The sequence below is a fragment of the Rhinatrema bivittatum genome, chromosome 4 (assembly GCF_901001135.1).
Source record: "Rhinatrema bivittatum chromosome 4, aRhiBiv1.1, whole genome shotgun sequence".
NCBI classification, from domain to species: domain Eukaryota; kingdom Metazoa; phylum Chordata; class Amphibia; order Gymnophiona; family Rhinatrematidae; genus Rhinatrema; species Rhinatrema bivittatum.
In genome coordinates, this window is record NC_042618.1 from 331,096,458 (window position 1) to 331,119,369 (window position 22,912).

Sequence of the window (22,912 nt, forward strand, 5' to 3'; positions counted from 1 at the left end):
GACTAAAAGCTGTCCTCTAAGAACAGATTTATGACTGGCCTAATACGCTCTAATTAATCCGATGTTGGACTTTCCTTACACACATAATTGCTGGAACATTTATACTATTTTAGTGGGGATGTGTATATTTGGTTGTTTTGCATTGAGATACAATTATGTTAGCTGGAAAGTTTGACGCTGTTGGAAATTTTTTCTTTCCCGGAAGTCCCTAACTGCACTGCAGCCCCTGTCCTCCTTCTGGCAGGGGTTGGGCTTATTTTATTTGTTTTATTTTATTTTTTATTTCCTCTCAGATGTCCTTGGGATAGGAAACCTCAGGGGCATTAGACTGCTGCAGAGAGTATGTGAGAGACAGCTACATAGGAGAGGGGAGACATCTAGAAACCAGACGTCGGAGAGGGTGAGAGACAGCTACAGTAGGACTGGGAGAAGGGAAACAGCCAGAGAGCAGGGCTGGGGGAAAGGAGACAGCTAATGGCTTGGGTTAAGAGAGAAAGGCGGGAGAGAGAGCTTAGAGTCTAGGGTTAGAAGAGGTGAGACAGAGACCAGGCCTCGGAAAGGGTGCGAGAGAGCTGGAAACAAGAGCTGGCAGAAGAGAAACAGCCAGAGCTGGGCTGGGAGAGTGTGAGAGAGAGAGTAGGGCTGGCAGGCTAAGAGGTGGTGAGTGGCAGACAGGCGATTTAGAGGATTTTAGACTATTTTTATTTGCATTTAAAAAAAAAAAAAGTGTAATGTTTTAGGTGTACTAACTTTCACCGGAGGTATTGCTGTACTTTATTTATGTTTGCACTGTGTTCTGCAGTATGTAGTAAATGCTTTTGTTACCCCTCCGGGCGGGGCACCTGAAAGGTTGAGAGGATCTGACGCTTGTGGGAGCCGGGTGCCTGCCTCTCAGTTTAGTAATGGGGTGGGTCGAACAGAGGGCGTGGTGGGACCTGGGCTAGAGGCAGAAGGGGACGTGTGTTCTTTCCACGTGCTTGAACAGGAAAACCAACACCCGAGGTCTCCCCTCTGTGATCCCCCAGTCCCTCTTTTCCTTTATAGTGGTTGCTAGCAGTCAAGGTGCCCCCCCCCCCTCCAATCGAAATCCGCACCAAGCTCTATTTCAAAACATTAACCTTTATTTCATGGGTTAGCAGCCAGCAACTATTTACAAGATTAAAAAAAAAAGATAATAAAGAATTACTGACTTTATCAGAGTTCATAAGCTTTCACAGTCAGGATACCGCATTCCAAAAACAGAATAAACAGTGATCAAACTGCAAAGGCTCTTTCCAATCTCATTCTCTGCTTTTCATTTATTATTATTTTCTCCCTCTACTCCATAGAAATGTTACTGACATTTCTGTATTTCTTCACTAAATCCCAGGAGGACAATATCTCACCTCACCCTTAGTAAGATTCAAGTAACCTCCACTCCAAACATACACATCAAGGCTCCTCTATTACAGGTACTCGCATCATAGGCCATAAGGTACTATCTCTCTGCAGATCCTGTGCTCTATCCCCCCAGCAGTGTTAAAGGACTTCCCCAGCATCCTTCCCACCCTATCCTCTAAAGCAGTGCTTCTCAACCCAGTCCTCAAGGCACACCTAGCCAGTCAGGTTTTCAGGATCTCCAATATGAACATGCATGAAATAGATTTGCATGTACTGCCTCCATTGTATGCAGATTTATCTCATTCATATTCATTGTGGGTTTCCTGAAAATCTGACTGGTTAGGTGTGCCCTGAGTACTGAGTTGAGAAGCACTGCTCTAAAGGGCCTCTTCTCCCACATCCTCACCAACTGTAGGGCCAGCTTCTTTTCCAACTCCTTTTCAGACACAGGCCAGGTCCTTTGGCTGTTTCCTTGTGAAAGGAATGACTTTGTATGCCTTGGGCCTTTCCCCTTGAGGCAAAGCCCTGCAGGTCCCACTCTGAAAGGAGAAGTTCCTAGGCCCACCCAGCCCTGATGGATGGCTCCCTCCAGACTCCTAAGCCAGCCTGGCATCACCTGGAATCTCCTCCTGCCAATATTGAACCAAAATTGTATACTCTCTTGAATACTCTCCCTAGAGGATCTTCTTCCCAACCCTAAAAAATGAGCCAAAGTCACTGGAACCGGGTAGTAACTATCTAGAAACTTTCCATTGAACATACACAAAGATTTACAACTATTCCTTATGCCATCTAGTGGTGGTTCACTGGTATTACATGTATTACATTGTTCTCCCATTTTCTCATACAGATACTTTTAGGGAACTCCACCCAAAGTCTTTTTCAGTGCTATATTCCTTAGACAAGGACCCAATTTGGTGGCCCCATCACACTTTTTTAAATGACGTTTTGGTCTGAAGGAGGGTGTTATGTACATTGTAACTTTTGAGCTGGTCTATTGCTTTAGCAGCAGGCTGACAACCAGGGAAGCCGGGGGTTCAACTCCTACTGATGCTCCTTTTGCCCATGGGCACTCTCCATTGCCTCAAGTACAAACTGAGGGCCTGAATTACTAAGCTTCTTTTTTTTTCCCCATAGACAAAGAATGGGAGAAAAGTCTTAGCAGACCTGGCCCTTATATTGTAAGCCCTGTGGGGAAGAGAACTTGAGCTCAGGTTCAGAAAGGTGAGTGATTAAATCCCAGATCCAGCCCTGCCCCAACCTCACCTCAGCCACTCACCTTCCTGAAATTCATAATCCAAACTTGGGGCAGAATGCAACAAGGTCACCTGGAGCCTCTCAGCCTCTCCAGGGCACAAGCTTCCTCCTGCCCTTTCCCTCTGGCAGGATGTGAGCTGCTGTTATGCCCATTGCTGTCAAAATATTACTGATTCAGCATTTCATGTGTTAATCCATATAAAGTGTGAGAGAGCTGGTGCTGAGCCAGCATGATTGTGACAGTGTCGGGGCAAGGCAGCAGGAGGCAAGCACCTCTCCTTCTGCCTACAGAGGGATATGGGAGATTTGGAGCAGGGGGGGGGGGGTGTCAGTTGAGAATCCAGTGGGGGGGAGGGGCCTTGGCAGCCATGTTGCTCTGTTGGGGTCCACACAGTCTTGTTCTGTCATGAAGGTGGGAGGTCAGCATTTGGGCAGCCTTGTTCTATTGGGCAGGATTGGGGTGGGGGTGGCTAAAGAAAATATCACACTGAGACCAGGGCCGGTGCAAGGGTATTAGGTGCCCTAGGCGAAACGTCAGCCATGCCCCCCCCCACCCCCACCCACGTCTCCACATACACAATTAATTTACATTGTGCATTAATATGACTAACAAAGACTGCATTATAACAACAAATGTATTTGACATGAAAAGGCGAATGATAACGTACAATAACTTAACCAGTCTAGCTTGCGGCAGTATACTGTAAATCCAGTGGGAGCACTCAGAGGAGAGGATCACCTTGCTGGTGACTTGAAAGGAATCAGTAAGTTTTTGCTTGGGACATTGTCTTTTTTAAAAGTATTGGGGCAAAGTTAACTATTTGGGAATATTATTTAGTGTGTTTGTGTGTTTGTGCTTTTAATAGTCAGTAAGACAGCAAATATACAGAAGTTAGACTGTATTTTTAAATTCTCAGTCAGTAAGGTAACTAGTAAGCAGAAGTTAGAGTGTTTGTATATTAAAAAAACAACAAAAAAAAAACAAACAAACAAAAAAAAAGTAGCCAGAAGCTAGAAATAAGCTAGGAGCAGTGTATACCTAAGTAAAAAGGTTGACAAGTTCAGTTCAGTTACTCACCTTGGAAAGGTGTTGAGGTAGTGTGATTTGGTTTGATTAGGTACCAACATTTGTTAATCAAGAGGGCAGTGAGTCACTCTGGCTGACTAACTGAAGTTCGACTGTTTTTCCCAAACCTCCCACCCCTCACCCATGTTCCACCAAAATTTGTTGCACTCGATCATTGCTCTTGGGTAGTAAGTTGACCCAAATCGTAGGATCACTATAGTTCAACTTGATGGCATGTTCTTCTTCACATCCTTTCAAATCATGATCCTTCTGGAGCTCACTTGGTTCATCTTCTATATTCTTATGTTCTTCAAATTCTACTTCAGATTGTGAAACTGTAGGCAAAACAGTCATCTCTGCTTCAGTCTCAGACAGATCCCTTGAACTACCTTCATTTTGATGCTGTAGACAAAAATATTTCAGCAAGGAATCTTCTTGCTTCGCCTGTTCTTTTTCCTTTTCAGCTTTTCGTTTACGATACTGTACCTCAGACCATTTTTTTTGTATCTGCCATAATGTCACATCACATGAACTGAAAAATCAAAATTTTGTACTAACTAGATATGTGTTTCTAGCTATTTTTTTACTATGATATGCATATATGCACTGCTTTGGTGCTAACCAGATCAAACACTAAAATCTATGTAAAACAGATAGACTAATAAAATAGAGAGGATATATCTAATTTGTTTACCACTTATTTCTACTTTTAATTACAGAAACAACATCATCAGAACAAGTGCAGATCTAATTTAATCCACTGCCTCTCGCCACGCGATGGGCCGCAGGCAGTATCAGCAGTTTGTCAAGCACTATATTGTAATCATTTGATGTTGTTTCCCGTTTACTCACACTATTTTATTTAATCCACATAAAGAACTTTATTTCCTTTAAACCCAAAACTAAAATTTTCATTAAATCCAATTACTATTCAATAAAGGATTATGACTCTAAAAAATATACTTAGCTCCCACTGTAGATCTTCTTTTAATACTGTCCAGACATGGGCCATGTTTTGACTGTTTCCAGTCTTCATCAGGGGGTGCCTTGTATCACAAATTCATATTTGCCTTTCCGACGCTGTAGTCATTCAATTTAACCTTCAAATGATTACAATATAGTGCTTGACTGCTGATACTGCCTGTGGCCCATCGCATGGCGAGAGGCAGTGGATTAAATTAGATCTGCACTTGTTCTGATGATGTTGTTTCTGTAATTAAAAGTAGAAATAAGTGGAAAACAAATGAGATATATCCTCTCTATTTTATTAGTTTGATTATTCTGTGAGGATAAGAGCTTCTGTGTGGTGATTCGATAAACAGATACTCAGAACATATGTAGGAAAATTGCCATACCATAATTGCACTAACACCCAGGGCTCAAACAGCAACAATCCTATCTGTCAAAAATATTATAATAGGTGCTAGATCCCTACACTGAAAACAAAACAGTATCAGAATACTTCATCTTGGTCATGCATAACACAGACAGAGTCCCTTACCAAATGCAAATAAAGTGACCGCAAATTAGAAATTTCATGTGCAATACTGTAGAAACCAATTTACTCCTGAGGGAATTCTGCACAACTGTGCAAGGCAAAATTCCCCTCCCACACAGAATTCTAAAATTCTGCACAGAATTTGTAACTGTGGATGGGCAATAGTGAAGGCAGCGTGGTCTGTGTAGACTGGAAGGAACAGGGATGTCAGAGATGGGGGAGGAAAGAACCTGGCTTGGTGACGTGTATTGAATTTTGTTATCCCAGGGAGTGAAAAATACAAATATAAAAGATGCACATTCCCAAAGCTGACATATTGCTATGACTAAATAGAAAATGATGGGTCAAAGCACACACATACACACACCCTCAAATAGCCTCTCTCTCTCTTGCATTCATACCCCACTCACACTATCCTCTCTCACACACATTCACTCTCTCACACACACACACACACACACACTCATCTCACACAGACTCCCTTTCTCTAATGCACATACCCCTCCCCCCTCACATAGGCTCCATCTCTCTCTGGCAAACATGCACTCAGACAGGCTCCTTCTCTCTCCTTCTTCCACTTCGACTGTGCATGGGACGAACTCTGTTCATGGCTCACCGAGCAGCTTAAAATTCTGCACACAAAAAAAAAAGAAAATTCTGCGCAGAATTCCCCCAGGTGCAACCCAATCTGATTCTTCTCTCCGCCCAGGGCCACTCTCTCACCCCTCCCCCAACTCAATCCCAGAATTTCTGCTCTTTCCTTCATAGGGATCCTTCTCACCTTATCCCATTGCCCAATCCTTGCTTCCCCTCTCTCCATTCTCCATATTCCATTTCCTGTTTTCCTACTCAGTCCCTCAATAGCTGCTCTCTCCTTCAGATGCATCCCCACATTTCCATGCTCAGGCTCAGTTAATCCCTCAGTCTTTCCCTATTGTCCTCTCCAACCATCTCTTTCTCCTTCCATGCCATCTCTCCAGGCCCTGCTATCAAGAGTCCCTGTTCTCCCCTCAGGGATGCTCCTCTCCCCCCCCCCCGCCAATCTAATTTGGCCCAGCCATTGTTGTTCTCTCTGTCCCGCTGCTCACTGATGATTTATACCCTCCCCCCTCCAAGCAGAGGAACATTGGCTCAGCCGACTTACCTGCAGGCTGAAGCCTGGATTTCCTCACCGTAGACCTGCTAGGCAGCTACTCTGCTTCCCTCGTGGATCTGATCGGTGGGGCATGGACCATGGGGTGGGACAGGTCTCTTCTTCGCAGTGCCCTGCTGCACTGCTCCTGTTCCACTCCTCCTTGAATGTGCACGCAGCAGATAGCACGAGCTTCCCTGCTGCATCTGCACACTCGATTATAGTCAGCCTTCTGAGGAGGAGGAGCCACAAAGAGAAGTATTTGTTGGGGGAGGGGGGGGCAGGTGCCAACTCGACAACAGAAGAGAAGCATTTGCAGGGGGGGCCGAGGTCGACTCGCCGAGAGAAGAGAAGCCTTTCAGCCGGTAGTCGGGTCAGGTGAGGACGGACAGGTCGCTGAAATATCCTGCCAGCTTCCACTGCCATGGCAGCGGCTGTCACTTCTCAGCATTTCAGTCACCCCGATTAATTTATATGCTCTGTGCCCGTCACTATGCTGGTTGGTCTTGCTGCCGTGGCTGCGGCCTCTGGGTCCCTGGTGCTCCAGGCAGCCGCCTGGGTGGCTTAATGCTTTTGCTGGCCCTGACTGAGACTGTGATGCAAGACCCCATGCACTAGCCCAGGGCTGGCAAACTCCAGTTCTTGAGTGCCAGAAACAGGCCAGATTGTCAGGATATGCATGAGAAAGATTTGCATGCACTGCCTCTACTGTATGCAGATCGATCTCATGCATATTCATTGTAGATATCCTGACAATCGGGCCTGTTTGTGGCACTCGAGGCCTGGAGTTCACCATCGCTGCTCTAGCCTTTTTTATTATCCCTTCCCGCCTCCCCCCCCATGCTGTTTTGTCACAGACAAAAGAGCTTTAGAAACTCATCATCCCTCTCATTTAAATAATTAGCATGAGCTTAATGTGTTTTTGAACCTCATGACCAGCAAAATTTCTGGTGCACCCCTACCTTAAGCAGTCAGCCTACACCCATGTGTAATATAATAACAGCTTTGTCATCCACAGGTGGGAGTATATCATATGGCTTCGCTGACAGCGAGGATAGTGCTGCTTCTGTCCATCACCTCCTCCATGCCACAAAGTGAGTCCTGTTTCTCTCTCTCAGCCCCATATGCATTATAATAACAGGATAGGTTGGGCTGATAATTAAAAGGTCCTTGTGCATTCATTTCTATCAGAAGGGTTCCTCCTGGTGTTTTTTGTGCTGATTCCAAAGGTGCAGTGCCCACGGGTAAAAGCAGAAAACCACTTGCTTAGGTTGACTTTTGTCATCTTTCTGCCATCTGTTTATCTGCCTTTTCTGTGTACCTACCTTGACACCAGAGGAAATGTGGGCAGCTCTTGGCACCGATCTATTATCTAGGGCTGGGCCGATGCTTCCAGTTCTATCAAATGTTACTTGTCATTCACAATCAGAATTAGCTGATTTGATTGAATGTTTACCAGGGCTAGCCAGGTCTAGGAAAATTCATGGATTTGGGCAAGAATATTGGAAATTTCAGCAGATTCTATTGATTTCTGTAAGTTTGCTGGAAGCAAAGCCTTCTTGGACAATTTGTGAATAGGCACACACTTGCCAGATTTTCCCATTTTTTTTAAATTTTAAATGTAGAAATAAAGATCACCATACTAGTTGCAGGTAATACCTTTTTATAATACTAACCTTATTACATACTGTACGTCACAAATGTTTTAAATTAGTCCAACAGAAATCATTACCTGGCCTGCAATTTGTTTCTTGACCTTTATTCCTGTAACCACAAGGCTTGTAATGTGAAATTCCTATAAGGTGCCCTGTGGGGGGTTTGCATTTTTTTAGCAACTGGAAAGCTTTTAAATGAACCTGCAGTGCCTTGAAGAATATAGCGCCCTCTAGTGAGCAGAAGCCACAAGAACATAAAGAAAAGAATGTCTACGTAGTAACAGGGTGAGCCCATACAAGCACCTGCCAGGTGTTTTCTGACTTATACGTTGGTTTTTAATGTTCTAAGTATTATGGCAACACAGGGCATAGATGCATTTTTGGGATATGTGGTTTTCGACAAAGTTTATATAAATAGTACTGCCAAGTTACCTAGTTCCAGGAGGGAGATTTTAGGCCCCTCCTAGATTTCTGACTACCCCGTTCTGATCCATTCTGGTACCTGCAGTGCTGATCTGAATGTATAGATTCAGGGACCACAAAATCCCACCATGCATTGGGATGTAAGTCTGAAAATCCAGACTGACCGCCTACAGCTTGCCACTCTGCTTGAAAAGTGCTGGTGTGAGCAATTGGGGCCACAAAAAATCAATGGGGGAGGCAATGGGTATAGATAAGCGATGGAGTTCCTGGGCATGGAAGCAGAACAGAAAGCTCCCGGGTGCACCAGGTTTGGGGGCCACGATCTGATCCATATGGCATTAATAAGAACATTTAAAGTTGGTTTCCTTCTCATTTTTTTTTTCTCTTTCTCACATAGGTTTGCCAGATTTCTGTTGCCCATCACATATAAATGCAAAATTCAAGGACTCTGTTCAGATGGTCTGCAATGCCAGCAAAAGTATTACTTCTGTGGAAGTGACGTTCTTTTCGAATGATGGAAAGAATGAAACCATCATTGATACATATCGTAACCATTGTTCCAGTGATGACAGGAGAATTATCCTAGATAACTGCAATGCCTTTTCAAAGCAGCAGCTATTGAGTGCAACTCTTCATATCAACAATGTCAGCGTTTCTGATGATGGAATCTACAGATGGTTTCTTACAGCAGATGGAGGGTATAAGACTTTGAATATCAAACTGAGCGTGGAAGGTAAGTTTACACTGCAAATAAAAGTGATAGAAAGTAGGTTAGCATGGAAAATCAGAGCCCCCCCCCCCCACCCCTAGATTGCTGAGTTGAAGACATAAGAAAGGAAAGAGAAAATATTTAAGCTGCTCATTCCTTATAAGGTAGACCTGTTTTTCACCCTTGCAAATCAACATTTTTAGGGCATGATTCACTAAGACTTCTCTCCCAATCTGTATCTATGGGAAAACCCTCAAAATACTATGGTATAACAGGTCCTCCTTTTCTGCCTCCCAATGACCTTAACCCCTCCCCCCAGCACCCCTCATGTTCACACACTTATGAATATTAAAAACTGCAAGTTTTCCAACAAAAGTGCAATTTGTAGTATTTTGCCTCAGTGATTTGATTACTGCAGTATAAAATAATCTCAAATGATAAGAAGTCTTTTAATGTGATATGTCACAAAATAAGCAAGAGTTACACAGATTAATCTTCACTCCATGGCTCTAGAATGTCAGGAGACATGAGTGGCATTTACAGGGGTGGGAGACTGTAAATAATAGGGTTTCCAGCATCCCTGTGAAGATTTATTTATTTATTTTATTTATTAACTTTTATTTACCGACATTCGTGAAGCACATCATGCCGGTTTACAATGAACTCAGGTGGGAGATACAGTAAAACAATATAACAATAAACAATATAATATTACTAACGAAAAACAAAAAACAAAACAAAAACAAAATAAAACAAAATAAACAATAATAAGATATAACAAAATGCCATTGGGGAGAATATTCAGAAGATTTTATGGAAAACCTATGCTTACCTATGTGAAAACATGAGCTGAATATTGCCCCTCGCCCCTCTCTGTGCAGGTAAAAGTATGCATGCTTTCACAGCGGGTGTATTTTAACCTGGCCAATGAAAGGGGGTCGGGTTAGGTCCTGGGGGGAAATTACGCAGAGTGATTGCAAAGTCAGATCTCTGCACATTATTTCCTGCACATCCGTTGCTCTGGTTTGGATGCAAGCGCATAGTCCGGGGGCCCCGTTGTATATACCTGGGAACTCTACTTATTTAGCCCAAACATTACCGGGTCTCCGGGTGGCAACGATTATTTAGCTTGCCGTGCCACTCTGTTTCCTCTCGCTGCACTTCTGGCCCATGTCACGGTGACGCAGGGCTTGGGCGATGACGATTTTCAGCAACAGCAAAGGCCCGGGGTGAAGAGTCTGGTACACAAGGACCTCCAAAGGAGGTGAGAGAAAAAAAAAAAGAGAGAGAGAGAGAGAGAACTGTAAAAGGGAGAACATGATTTTATATATATCTACCACTGTAAGGTGGGCTGGGCGGGGAGCAGTGTTACATTGATCTGCCTATGGCACTACAGACCCTTGCACCAGCCCTGGCACAAGGATTTCAGGGGCCCGTGGTAAAGAATGTCTGTTGTTGTTTGTTGGGGGGAGGGAAGAGAAAAAAATGTGTTGTGTGGCTGTACTTGCTCTCCTGCCCCCTGCTCTCCCCCCGCTCTCCCCATCCCCCTCCCCACTAATCTTGAGAAATCTCAGAGTGCGCAGAACTCAGAAGTTCCCAGATCTGCCTTTGTGCCTCATTCTGCCTGCCAGCCAGATTTTTAACGGGAAGCTCTATGAGGAGATGGCTTTTGAAAATGAATTTTCTGGCCTGTGAGGAAGCTCATTATTGCCATACCTGGGAACTCTCCGGATTTGGCCCGGAGACTCCAGAATTCTGAACGAATTGCTGGGTCTCTGAGTCAACACCCAAAAACCCCAGGTGCGGAGGAAGAAAGCAGACCTCAAGTGCCACTGGTGGACCACATCCCATTGGCAGCGAAGACAAGAAGAGGGCCCTTGCATGATCTGACCGGGAGCAGGAGAGAGCCCGTTAGGCTCCTTCTCCAGTGCCAGCCCTGCAGTATTCAAAAATCGCGGGGCTAACACTTCTTTAATGCTGATGTTGCAACAACAGAAAGAGGAGGCTGAGCCTCATGGACAGCATGTGTGGGTGTGTATATGATAGAGCATGGGTTTGCATGAGCGAGAGTATCTGTATGTGTATGTATGAGAGACCATCTGTGTGTGTGCGTGTGCATGTGTGAATAAGACCATATGCGTGTGTGAGCATGTGTTAGAGCATCTATGTGTGTGGGTGAAAGTGAGGGTATGAATATGTATTAGAGAGCATTTGTGTGTGTGTGAGAGAGAGAGCATCTATGCATGTGCCTGAAAAATGTGTATGTATGAGAGGGCATGTGTCGTGTATTACAAAACCGGGCCGTGCCCCAGTTCCCCCTCTTACCTCGAGGCAGCTCCGGTCCGGTAGAGGAGCCCCGCGACCCCCAGAGCCGGAATCGCTGCCTGCCGCGGCTCCTGCACAGTGTCGGAGACGCTGCCGACTCCCGTCGCTGGTCCCGCCCCCTAGACGCGCGCGCACGCGGGGGGGGCTAGCTCTTAAAGGGGCCAGCGCGGGAGAATGACAAGAAGTGCCTGGGATGACGTCAGATGCCCCGGGGTATTTATACCCTGCACCTACACCTCTCCAGTGCCTCGCAACAAGGTTCCTGGATTTGGTGTGTTGTTGCTGAGTTCCTGATTTGTTCTTCGTCCTGCTTCTGACTTCCCTCCGCTGTTTGATTCTTCTGGACTCTGACCCTTGGACTGGCTTTGGACCGCGCTCTGGCTTCGACCCGTGGACCGGCTTTGGATCGCTCTCTGGCTTCGACTCGTGGACTGGCTTTGGGACCGCTCTCTGGCTTCGACCTGTGGACTGGCTTTGGACCGCTGTCTGGATACCGACCCCTGGACTGGCTGCGGACCGCTCTTGGACTCTGACTCCTGGACCGACTTCTGGATTACTTACGACCTGCTGGAGGCGCCAGCTGTCCGAAACCACGACCTGCAGGAGGCGCCTGCATCCGGACCACCCTCACCTTCAGGAAGTCGCCTAAGTCCCAGCGGCCGTGTCCCTACAGGCTCCTCCTGGGGGGACTTCGGCTTCCAGGGTGAATCTCCTAAAGTCCCAGTGGCTGGACTCCTAAGGGCTCCTCCCGGGGGAGTGCTGGTCTCCAGGGCGAAGAGTCTTCTACCACCCAGGTCCAACATCATCCATCCGTCCAGTGGGGATCTAGTCCTTGGTCGCAAAGGGCTTCACCTTAGTCCAGTGTGTCAGCCAGCACCGAGCCTCCGAACCGCCTCCTGGTTGGGACCTCTACAGCACTCCATCTTCTGTTCCAACCAGCCCAAGGGTCCACAAACATAACATTGTGTGTGTGAAAGAGCAAGTGTGAGAGCATCTGTATGCGTGTGTGTGTGTGTGTTTGTGAAAGCGCAAGTATGAGAGCGGATGTGTGGGTGAGAGCATGTGTATATATGAGAGAGCATGTATGAGAGCATCTATGTGTATGTGAGTGCATGTATGAGCATGAAAGAACTTGTGTGAGAAAGAGGAAGGAGAAAGTTCCCCTACTCTTCCCTGCCCCCTCCCCACACACACTAATCCACAAAAATCTCAGGATGATCAGAAATCAAAAGTTCCAGGTATGATTATTGCCCTCCCCATGATTAGCAATATCATAATTGCTTCTGCAGCAAAAGTGAACAAAACTGTGAAAAAGCCCAAACAGGACTATTTTGACTTTCATGTATGAAATTTTTGAAACATTTTTGGAACATTTTGGCTAAATATTTGACCATTTCATTTAATGGGAAAATTTAATGTTAAAAGTCCCTTTTTTGCTTCTTTTCACTGTATTCACTACTCATTTCCTGTTGACAGTTTTTTTTTAGTTTAGGTTTTACTTTTTAGACTGGGAAAAACAACTACAGAAGTAGCAGATTTATCTGGTAATAATGCAGAAATTCTCCTGGCATTTTTTCCCCAAATATGCACATTTTACAGACATTCTTAGCATACTCAGTTCTGATTGGGGCTTCCAGTTTTCGGGGGTTATGCTTTTTGGCAGGGCTCGGAGGCTGACTAGAGCTATGAGTCGGTGGCAGCGCCGTCTTCCTTTTGCTGCTGGTTGCTATGTCAGACACTGCTGGCAGCAGGAAGAGGTCAGCACAGTCCTAGTTAGGCTCCAAGCCTTACAAAAAAAAAATATATATCCTCTCAAAAATGTTATGGCCTAGTCATAATATAGTACTTGGGGGTTGTGAATATCTTTTTAGGATGGTATTGAGGGCTTCATGGGCAAAGCAACAACTGAAACTAGCCAGATAGGAGATCCTCAGGTTGAGAGTTCTTTAGAACTGAGGATACCCTGGGCACTGATGAATAGGGATGTACATTCGTTTGCAATGAAATAGGAAATAGAGACGATATTTCCTATTTCGTCATGTTTCGGGAGGTCAACGAAACGATAAGAAAACCCATGAAATTTTGTGTGGTTTTCTTATCGTTTTTGAGGGGAGGGAGAAAGGGCACATTAAAAAAAAACAAACCCAAACCCACCCCAACCCTCCAAATTTAATTAATTGCAACCCCCACCCTCCTGACCCCCCAAGACTTGCCTGCCCCCCCCCCCCCCACCAAGACTTACTGAAAGTCCCTGGTGGTCCATTGGGGTCCCGGGAGCGATCTCCCCTTCTCGGGCCATCGGCTGCCACTAATCAAAATGGCGCAGATGGTCCTTTGCCCTTACCATGTACGGGCTATCGGTGCCATTTGTCGGCCCCTGTCACATGGTAGGAGCAATGGATGACCCACACCATTTTTTAAGATGGCACCGGCCGTCCATTGCTCCTACCATGTGGCTGAGGCCGGCCAATGGCACCAATAGTCCCTGTCACATGGTAAGGGCAAAGGGCCATCAGCGCCATTTTGATTGCTGGCAGCGGGAGATCACTCCCGGGACCCTGCTGGACCACCAGTGAATTTTGGCAAGTTTTTGGGGGGTCGGGAGGGTGGGTTTTTTTTTTTTTTTTTTTACAACCCCCCATTGTAATTAATTCAATTTGAATGGTTGGGGCAGGTTTCGGGCTTCGTTTCATGGACATCCAAAATAAAATCGACCCGAACCGCGGGAAAATGAAATTTCCCACGGTGGGCCAATAATGAAGGCCGAACCAAAAGATTTGGCCAAATCGCATCTCTACTGCTGAATTAGTTTTCAAAAGGTTTACCTAGATCTCTTCTGAAGTTAGCCGGTAAACTTCTCACTTTGAAAACTTTCTCCTGCTTACTGGCTAAGTTTGTCCATCCAAACTCACAGGGTTGCACAGATTTAGCCAGATGCACAGATTTACCTCACTCCCGGCAAGATTGTTTTCAGTGTCGGGGGTAGGGAACGGGGCTGAGCGGGGGGGGGGGGCGGGGGGGGCAGCCCAGAATAGCGACTACAGGTGGCTGGGGGAGGGACCAGGTTGGGATATTGATTTGTATTTTTCAGAAGATTTGGGAAAGGAAGGGTGGGGGTGGCTCTGATCTGTAGACTCCAGAACTATTTAAACATTTAGGAGAGGATGTGGGGTAGGGGGTGAATGACCCGATAGGGCCGTCTGTGAAATTTGTTGGGTGAGGGAGGAAATCGGGCCAGTTAAGTAGCAAGTTATCCAGCCACACAAGGCTGGATAATTAAAAATCCTAACCAGTTAGGTTTTTTAGTTATTCAGCTACATGTAGCTGGATAACTTTATGAAATACACACACACACAAGAGACGGAGGTTTGAGCATGTTACCACTTAAGTGAATTGTAGAGAAAAAAAAAAAGGAAGGACAATGCAGCTGCATAACATGAGCCGCCAGCCCAGGAAACACAGAATGAAATTGAAAAGGTCATCAGACCCCTAGTGTAAGGATACTTAATTGACCATTGAATAGATTAGTCAGATATTCAGGGGATTTCCAAGTCACAGCCCCCTGGTCTTCTGCTGGAAAATTTGCAGGAAATATCATTAAAAAAATCAGAGGATTCAAACTCCTAAATTACAGAACCGGTACAGGGATTTATGAGTTTTGAATCCTCTGATTTTTTAGTGATATTTCCTACAAATTTTCCAGCAGAAGACCAGGGGGCTGTGATGTGCAAATCCCTACCTAAATATCTGACTAATCTATATGTCCGCTAGGGTTTTACCAATTTAACCAACTCCCCCAGGGCTCTCAGGTGCCCCAGCTACATTTCAGAAGTTAATGCAGAAGACTATGAGGGACATGAATCTATTAGAAGTGCTAGTATACTTGGATGACCTGATAGTCTTCGGGAAAACTCTAGTGGAGCATGAAGAAAGGCTATTCAAGGTACTTGATCGGTTGGCTTAGTGTGGCCTAAAACTGGACAAATGCAAATTTTGTCAAGCTGAGGTCAAGTATTTTGGGCATATTGTTTTTAAGGAGGGAGTGGCCTCAGACCCTGATAAGATAGCTGCCCTCACCACCTGGCCCCATCCAGCCAACCTCAGAGAGTTACGTTCTTTTATTGGGTTTAGTGGTTATTACAGATGGTTTGTGAAAGATTATTCAAAGATTGTAAGTCCATTGTTGGGGCTGAGGCAGAGTTATCCACCTGTGAACAAGAAGCAGGAGCATAGGGTGTCTGACAAGAGGGGATATTATAAGGTGTCACAGTCCTTGGCATAAGATGAACTCAAGAATGTGAGGTTGCCTTTAGAAGGATCCTACAGTGTCTGTTTAATGCACCAGTACTTGCTTTTGCTGACCCAGGCATATAGATGCTTGCCTGGAGGGCTTAGGGGCAGTTTTATATCAGCCACAGCCAGAAGGACTAAGATCTGTAACCTATGACCTGAGTAAAACTGAGAGAAACCACCCTGTTCATAAACTGGAGTTCTTAGCCCTTAAGTAGGCATTTTTGGACAAATTCAGGGATTACCTCTATAGGGTTTAGTTTAAGGTGAAAACAGACAATAATCCACTGACTTATGTTTTAACAACTGCAAAGTTGGATGCAACTGGGCACCGATGGTTGGCAGCATTATCCCTTTACAAATTCAATTTGCAGTACTGACCTGGAAGTGCAAACAGGGACGCGGATGCATTGTCCCGGTGGCCCCACAGGAGAGACACTACCCAGAGGGATTGGTACAGTTTATCAGAGACTAGAGTGGCATCAGTGTGTTACCAGGTGGGGAATGGGAGTGAAGGTGACACTGAGAACGTATGTCATTCTGCAGACAGCTTGGGGGATCCCCCCACTCCCCGGACTGCATTCCCCCTACCTACTGTAATGTTGTGCCCTGGTCTCCACTAACATGCCCAGATTGACTTTGCAAGACATTGGACAGGCACAACAGACTGATCCATTAATTGGTGATGTGCTCAGGGTGAAGGAGAGAAATCTGGGGGCACAAGCAGTCCATCAGAGCCACCCAGACACTCGGTTATTAATCAAAGCGTGGGATTGTCTATTTGCGTGGAATCAGGTACTGTACAGAGAAAGGAAAGATACCAATTTGTGTCATCCAGAACAACTGTGTTTACCACAAAGATTCCACAGAATTGTGCTACAGTCTCTCCATGATGACATGGGGCGAATGGGGCCAGAGAGGGTCCTACAACAATGAGGGACAGGTTCTATTGGCCTAAACAAGCACAAGATGTTGAAAAACATTGTAGACAGCATACTAGTTGTATAAAAAGAAAGACCCTACCGCACAGAGCAGCAGAGATGGTAAACATTACTAGTCAAGGCCCTGTAGACTTGGGGGTACATTTTAAAAAACAGCGCGCACGCGTACTTTTCTTCGCACACCAGGCGCAAACAAAAGTACGCTGGATTTTATAAGATACACGCGTGGCCGCGTGTATCTTATAAAATCCGTGGACGGCGCGCGCAAGGGGGTGCACATTTGTGCACCTTGCGCGCACCAAGCCCTGCGCGCGCTGCCCGTTCCCTCCGAGGCCGCTCCGAAATAGGAGCGGCCTCGGAGGGAACTTTCCTTCCACCCCCCCGCACCTTCCCCTCCCTTCCCCTATCTAAACCCCACCTTACCGTTATTGTAAAAGCTAAGCCTGCCTCTGGCAGGTGTAACTCGCGTGCGCCAGCGGGCTGCTGGCGCGCCATCTCCTGACCCAGGTGCTGTTCCGGAGGCCTTGGCCACACCCATGGAATGCCCCCGGGCCGGCACCACGCCCCCAAGAATGCCACGAACGCCACGCCGCCCACCCGACACGCCCTCCTAGCAAAGCCCCGGGGCTTAGCGCGTCCCGGGGCGCGCGCAGGGGCATTTTAAAAGGGTTACGGGCATACCTTATGGGTTATGCCCGTAACCCTTTTAAAATCTACCCCTTGGTTTGTAAACACTTCTTGACTTTAGAAATGAAGTCCAGCTTAAAGAGAACATTTTGGTCATGACATACTATTTCACCAGGTATGCACAGACATACCCCACCAAGGACCAGAGAGCAGAGATTGTTGCCTGAGTATTAAGGGAGAAATCCGTTGTGAACTATGGACTCCCAGCCTGGATACACTCTGACCAGGGGAGGGATTTTGAAAGCAGACTCATTAAAGAGATGTTGCAGGTGGATGGGGTTAGCGAGTCCCATACCTCTCCCTATCATCCCGAGGGAGACCTCCAGCCTGAGAGGCTTAACCGGACACTTCTAAATATGTTGGGGGCATTGAAGCCAGCTCAAAAGAAGAACTGGAGCCAATATGTGAGCTATTTGGTGCATGCTTACAACTGCACATATAATGATGATGTTGAGTTTTCACCCTATTTTCCGATGTTTGGGCGAGAAGCCCGATTGTCAATTGATCTGTGTTTTGGGCTTTCAGTAGATGGGTCATTGCCTCAGACTTTTCAAAGCTATATGAAGTGACTAAAAGAACAGTTGGGGTAGCCTATAGGTTGGCTGCAGAGTCTGCCTACAAACTGAGCCAGAGAAACAAGCACTGATATGACTAGAAGGTGAGACAGAATGACTTGATGGCAGGGGACAGAGTATGCTTAGAGAACTGGAGGCTAACTGAGAGACACAAAATTTCTAATAGGTGGATGTCTACCCCCTAAGTTGTTGAGGAAAAACTGAACAACCTGCCTGTTTACTGGATAAGGCCAGAGTGGGGTAAAGGACCAGTAAAAACGGTACATAGAAATCATCTCCTGCCCATTGGACAGTTGGTATTATCCCAGAGGAACCCCCAAGGTACAGCTGAACCCCATCCACCTTGACTAAGAAGAAGGGAAGCAGTAAAACCTGATACCAAACCTCATTGGGAGTTTGACAGGAATCCCCATCGGGAACTGGTAGGGACTCCTGAGTATCTACTAGAAGACAGACATAGTGGATATGACAGAAGGAGAGTTAGATGAGGGACATATGAGGTTCACCTGGGAGCCACGTTGGAAAGACCATATCCTTAGCCAACAGGCACATGATGGGGACTTGGTAAGACAGTTCCAGGAAAAGGAAACTCAAGAGAGGGAAATCCAAGAAGCCTACAATAGAAAGATAGGACTGAGGGTAGTACAGATGGTGAGAGAGGGATGGACAACCTGGAATAAGAGAGAGAGAGAGAGGTGCCACAGATGAGATTCACCTCCAGAGAGAATCATAAACTATAGAGGCTGAGGAATTTGTTCCACTGCCACCCCGGAAACCCAGAAGAGAGGTAGGACTGTGAAACCCACAATAAGTTTGACATGATAGCCCTGGAAATCCAGTGAATGTCCCCCCAACAGTAGCACACAAACAGATGACTGCCTATTACCCAAAGTAATGAAGGAATGCCTTGAGACTTTGGTCTAAAGGGGAGGTACATGCAAGAGATTGGCATCTTGTTGAGAACAACAAGAAATTTAAATGGGGGAGAATGAAACCCCCACACACTCACAATAGACAGAGGTTTGAGCATGCTATCATTTAAGTAAACTGTAGAAAAAAATGGGGAGGACAATGCAGCTGTGTAACATGAGCTGCCAGCCCAGGAAACACAGAATGAAATTGAAAACATCATTAGACCCCTTAGTGTGAAGGTACTTAACTGACCATTGAATATAGTCAGATATACAGGTAGGGGATTTGCACATCAAAGCCCCCTGGACTTCTGCTGGATAATTTGTAGGAAATATCACTAAAACATCAGAGGATTCAAACTCCTAAGTTACAGAACCATGACTGGGGAAGAGATTTTTGAGAGAAATGTACTGGAAAACAGTCCTAGGAAGCAAACAGATTTTCATCCTGACTAATAAAGGTATTCAGACACATGGTACCAAGATTCCAGACAACAGGGAGAATGGCCAGGCAGGATAGAGGGGTTCACACATGGTCTCTCTCTGTGGTTCTATCTGGGTCTTGGCTTTTTGGCTGAGAGGTGATCCATACAGAGTCAGACAACAGAAGCAAAAGCCAGGCTGAGAGAAGGTGACTTATCTAGGTTGGGTATCAGCACATGACTGGCCATGAGCTTAGCAGAGTTAAAAATCACTGACAGATGAGACTGCGGTGGACCAGAATCACTGAACGCTAAACAGCAATGAGCCTAGTAGAGCTGTAAACACAAGCCATGGTAAACCTTCCTACCAGAGAGGAAAACTTATAGACAGCAGCAAGCCTGGAGTAGTCGTCCCGTTCCCCCCCGAGAAAGGGGACCCAGGTGACAGATCTGGAAATCAAGTGGTACCACATGAACAAGAGGACCCCAGTGGCAGTCCAGGAAGTGGAGTCAGGTCCCCCAGGAGGATGTGGACCCCAGCAGCAGACCAGGGGGCGGAGTTATGTTCCCCAGAAGGGTGTGGACCCAGCAACAGTCCATGAGGTGGAGTCGGGTCCACCAGGAGGGTGTGGACCCCAGCAATAGAACAGGAGGCAGAGTTGGGTTTTTCAGCGAAGCGGATGGAGAAAGTTTAGATACAATGGACCTCCCCCCAGCCAACACTGCCCACCAGCCCAGTTGCATCTTTTCACATGGGTGAGACTTGGGATAAAAGGGGGCGGATAATAATAATACTTGAGTAAGCGTGAACGCAAGAGGTCCCTTCTATTCCATAGGGTGGTATTCTTTGGGGGCCACCAAGCCCAAATTGCCAAATATTAAATGATCTTGCTACCTTGTAGAAATGTGTATAGTTAGATAGATTGAGATTACTAACCACGAGTAGATAAGTGTGCTGCTTGAAATCCTATTAGCAATGTACATAGTCATTAAAAATGTATATACTTGTCTAGTCTAATAAACCTGTATATATTTGTACAAACTACCAACCTTGTTCACAGTCCCATTTGTTTTCCTGGGTTGAAGGGAGGGAAATCCCACCCACTAACACTTTCCCTATGTGGAGGAATCAGGTGCCAAGAACGTGAGGACCAACGGAGTCTATCCTGGGGGGCTCCTGACAGGTCAGTCCCGGACCCAGGAATGCCCCGTGAGATAAACGGTCAAGGGGGTGTTACATTTAGGAAAATATACTCAGTGGGACGTTTATCTTGCTGAATATTTGGGACAAGATATTCAGCTAACTTTAGCCAGATAACTTATCCACTCACCGGCTTACTGAATATTACCTCCAGGTGCTTTGTAGGAAAAGATTGTCTTGCAGTATTCATTCTCTGCAAAATAGAGGATCATCCTCAGTGACTGACAAAACTAGCACAGAAGCCCTCTCCAACAAAAAAAAAAGGTACTGGAGGCGCACGCTAGAAACAAAAACTGAATTTACTTTTAATTCCAAGTGTTCTGATTGTTGAAATGAGCAAACCGCCCCAGCACGCGTCATGTTCTGCTTCTGCTTCCTTTTGTAGCCATGCCACAACAGTGCATTTTATGAAGCCCCACGATGGAGACTTCCTTTTTCAGTTTTTTGGTAACTAATATTCTTGAGAAATGAAAAGGGGGCAGAGATGTGCAGAAGGCTTTGTTAAAGGAAAGAAACCGAAGGGACACTTAAACAGAACCTTCTCTGCATGAACGAAACAATGGGGGCAATTTTCCAAGCTACGCACCCAACCAGCTGCAAGGCCCACCGGTACTTTATCCCGCATGACCCTGTACGAATTAACAGAGAGGAAATCCGCACATAATCTCCCTTTTAAGATTGTCCACAGGTACAAGTAGCCTGCAGGCTTTTTTCTCTGTGGTTCGTGCAGGCTAAACATGACTGGGAAATAGCATACATACGTTTGAGTGCACATCGTGGGTGCGCTCTTTCCTAATCCCACCCAAAATATGGCCCTCGGGAGCCGTCCCCCTAATCCCAGCCACAAGTACGAGCACCGTGGAACCCCCTCCCCCACAGCTTACCATCAACTCTCTTACTCTGGTGAATCAGTATTTACCCAAATAAATGGCTGTTGAAAATTGTCCTTATTAAGAACCTCTCCCACCCTGTAAACTGCGCAGACTTAAGTGTATCATAGCAGAATGTGCTTTTCTTTAAACAGTGATGATGGTGGTTGGTTTTCAGTGGTGAGCACATCCCCAGGAAAAGCGGAAGTGAAACACTCGCCCCCCCCCCCCCCCCCCGGCTCTCGTTCCTAGTCCTTGTCCTTGTGAGCTTGGCAAATAGCCAATGCCCGTGTAGTTTTGAAAGTCTTTTGAATTAGAAGTGGTCTTAACGTACACCTCTTGCGGTAGTTTTTTTCCTACGTCCTAGCGCGTGCCTCTAGCAAACCAGAGTGAGGCGAGGAGACAGCATTCTTTGTTTTGTTGCATAAAGAGGGGAGTTTTCAAACTGCCCGCAGCAATGCAAAGACCATGGATACCTTTTACCCAAATAGTTTTTGCTGATTTTCAAAGGGAAGACTTTCTCTTACGAAATTGCCTGATGTATAAAGTATGCGTTGAACCTGATGGGCCCCTTTTTTTGTGTTGGGGAGTGGGGGCGAATGGTGGAGAAAGAGTTTAGGGTTTAAGCGTGTTTCCCTTTCAAAGTGAAGCCCATATTCAAAAGATTTATCCGGCTAACTTTTGGAATTAGCTGGAGAACCTCCCTCCCTGACATTTTAAATTCCTCCCTCCCAAGACTACATTTTGTACGGGCACATCACTGCCCTGATAAAAATGTACCTGGGCAAAAATGTGGCAGTGCTAGTGGGTGTTCCCAGGGTATGGCTTTACTTTGTCTGGGCTGCACTAGCAGCGCCACCCGGACAGAGCTACCCAGGTAACTCTTCCGAAACAGCTGTCCTAAAGTTATCGGAACAGCTTCGTCCAGATAACTTTAGATCGGCTATTCAGCAGGCACAGAACTGTCCTGGATAGCTTAGCTGGGTTTAAAAAACGTTTTGGACAAATTCTTGGAGGAGAAGTCCATAAACTGACACTAATCAAGGTAATTTAAGGATAAGATTTTTAAACCCGCACGCACGCGTCCAGATTTGTGTTACATGGTATTTAGTCTGCGGAAAGAAACGTTTTGCTTATATGATCTACTATTAAGGCCTCATTTCAGAATGAGATCTGTAACATAGCTGATCTTTATTTGCCGCGCGCTGTTTTGCATGTGCCTCATTTTTAAACCTATATAACAGGTTAGATTGAACGATATTCATCAACAGCACAGCCCCAGGGTCAAAAGATGCATAACTGTACCACTCTGGTGTCTATACCCTATTAAGGAGCGGACTGGGAGGGAACCTTCCTCTCCTCCTAACTATCCTTCCTACCTTTCCCCTCTCCTATCCTCCCTGACCCCTAACCTCTACTTACCTAGGTTTTTGTTTGGTTTTTTTTTAAACTTATCTGCTCTGATGAGCAGAAGTAAGTTAGGCGCGCCAGCCAGCCACTGTTAGGCTCTGTCCCAGGGAAGCGCCCGCCGGCAGCCAGCCAGCGTGCGTAACTTACTTCTGCTCATCAGA

At 46.0% G+C, this 22,912-nt stretch overlaps 1 protein-coding gene across 1 annotated transcript in view; it reads left to right on the top strand.

Annotated features, from left to right (window-relative positions):
* Window positions 1–313: 313 nt before the first annotated feature.
* Window positions 314–22,912, top strand: part of LOC115090828 — a 41,839-nt gene continuing 19,240 nt past the window's right edge. Inside the window, exons 1-3 of the mRNA XM_029600380.1 lie at window positions 314–400; window positions 7,352–7,427; window positions 8,809–9,144. Coding sequence (XP_029456240.1) covers window positions 7,367–7,427; window positions 8,809–9,144 — 397 coding nt within the window. The 5' untranslated portion in view covers window positions 314–400; window positions 7,352–7,366. The remainder of the gene's footprint in view (window positions 401–7,351; window positions 7,428–8,808; window positions 9,145–22,912) is intronic.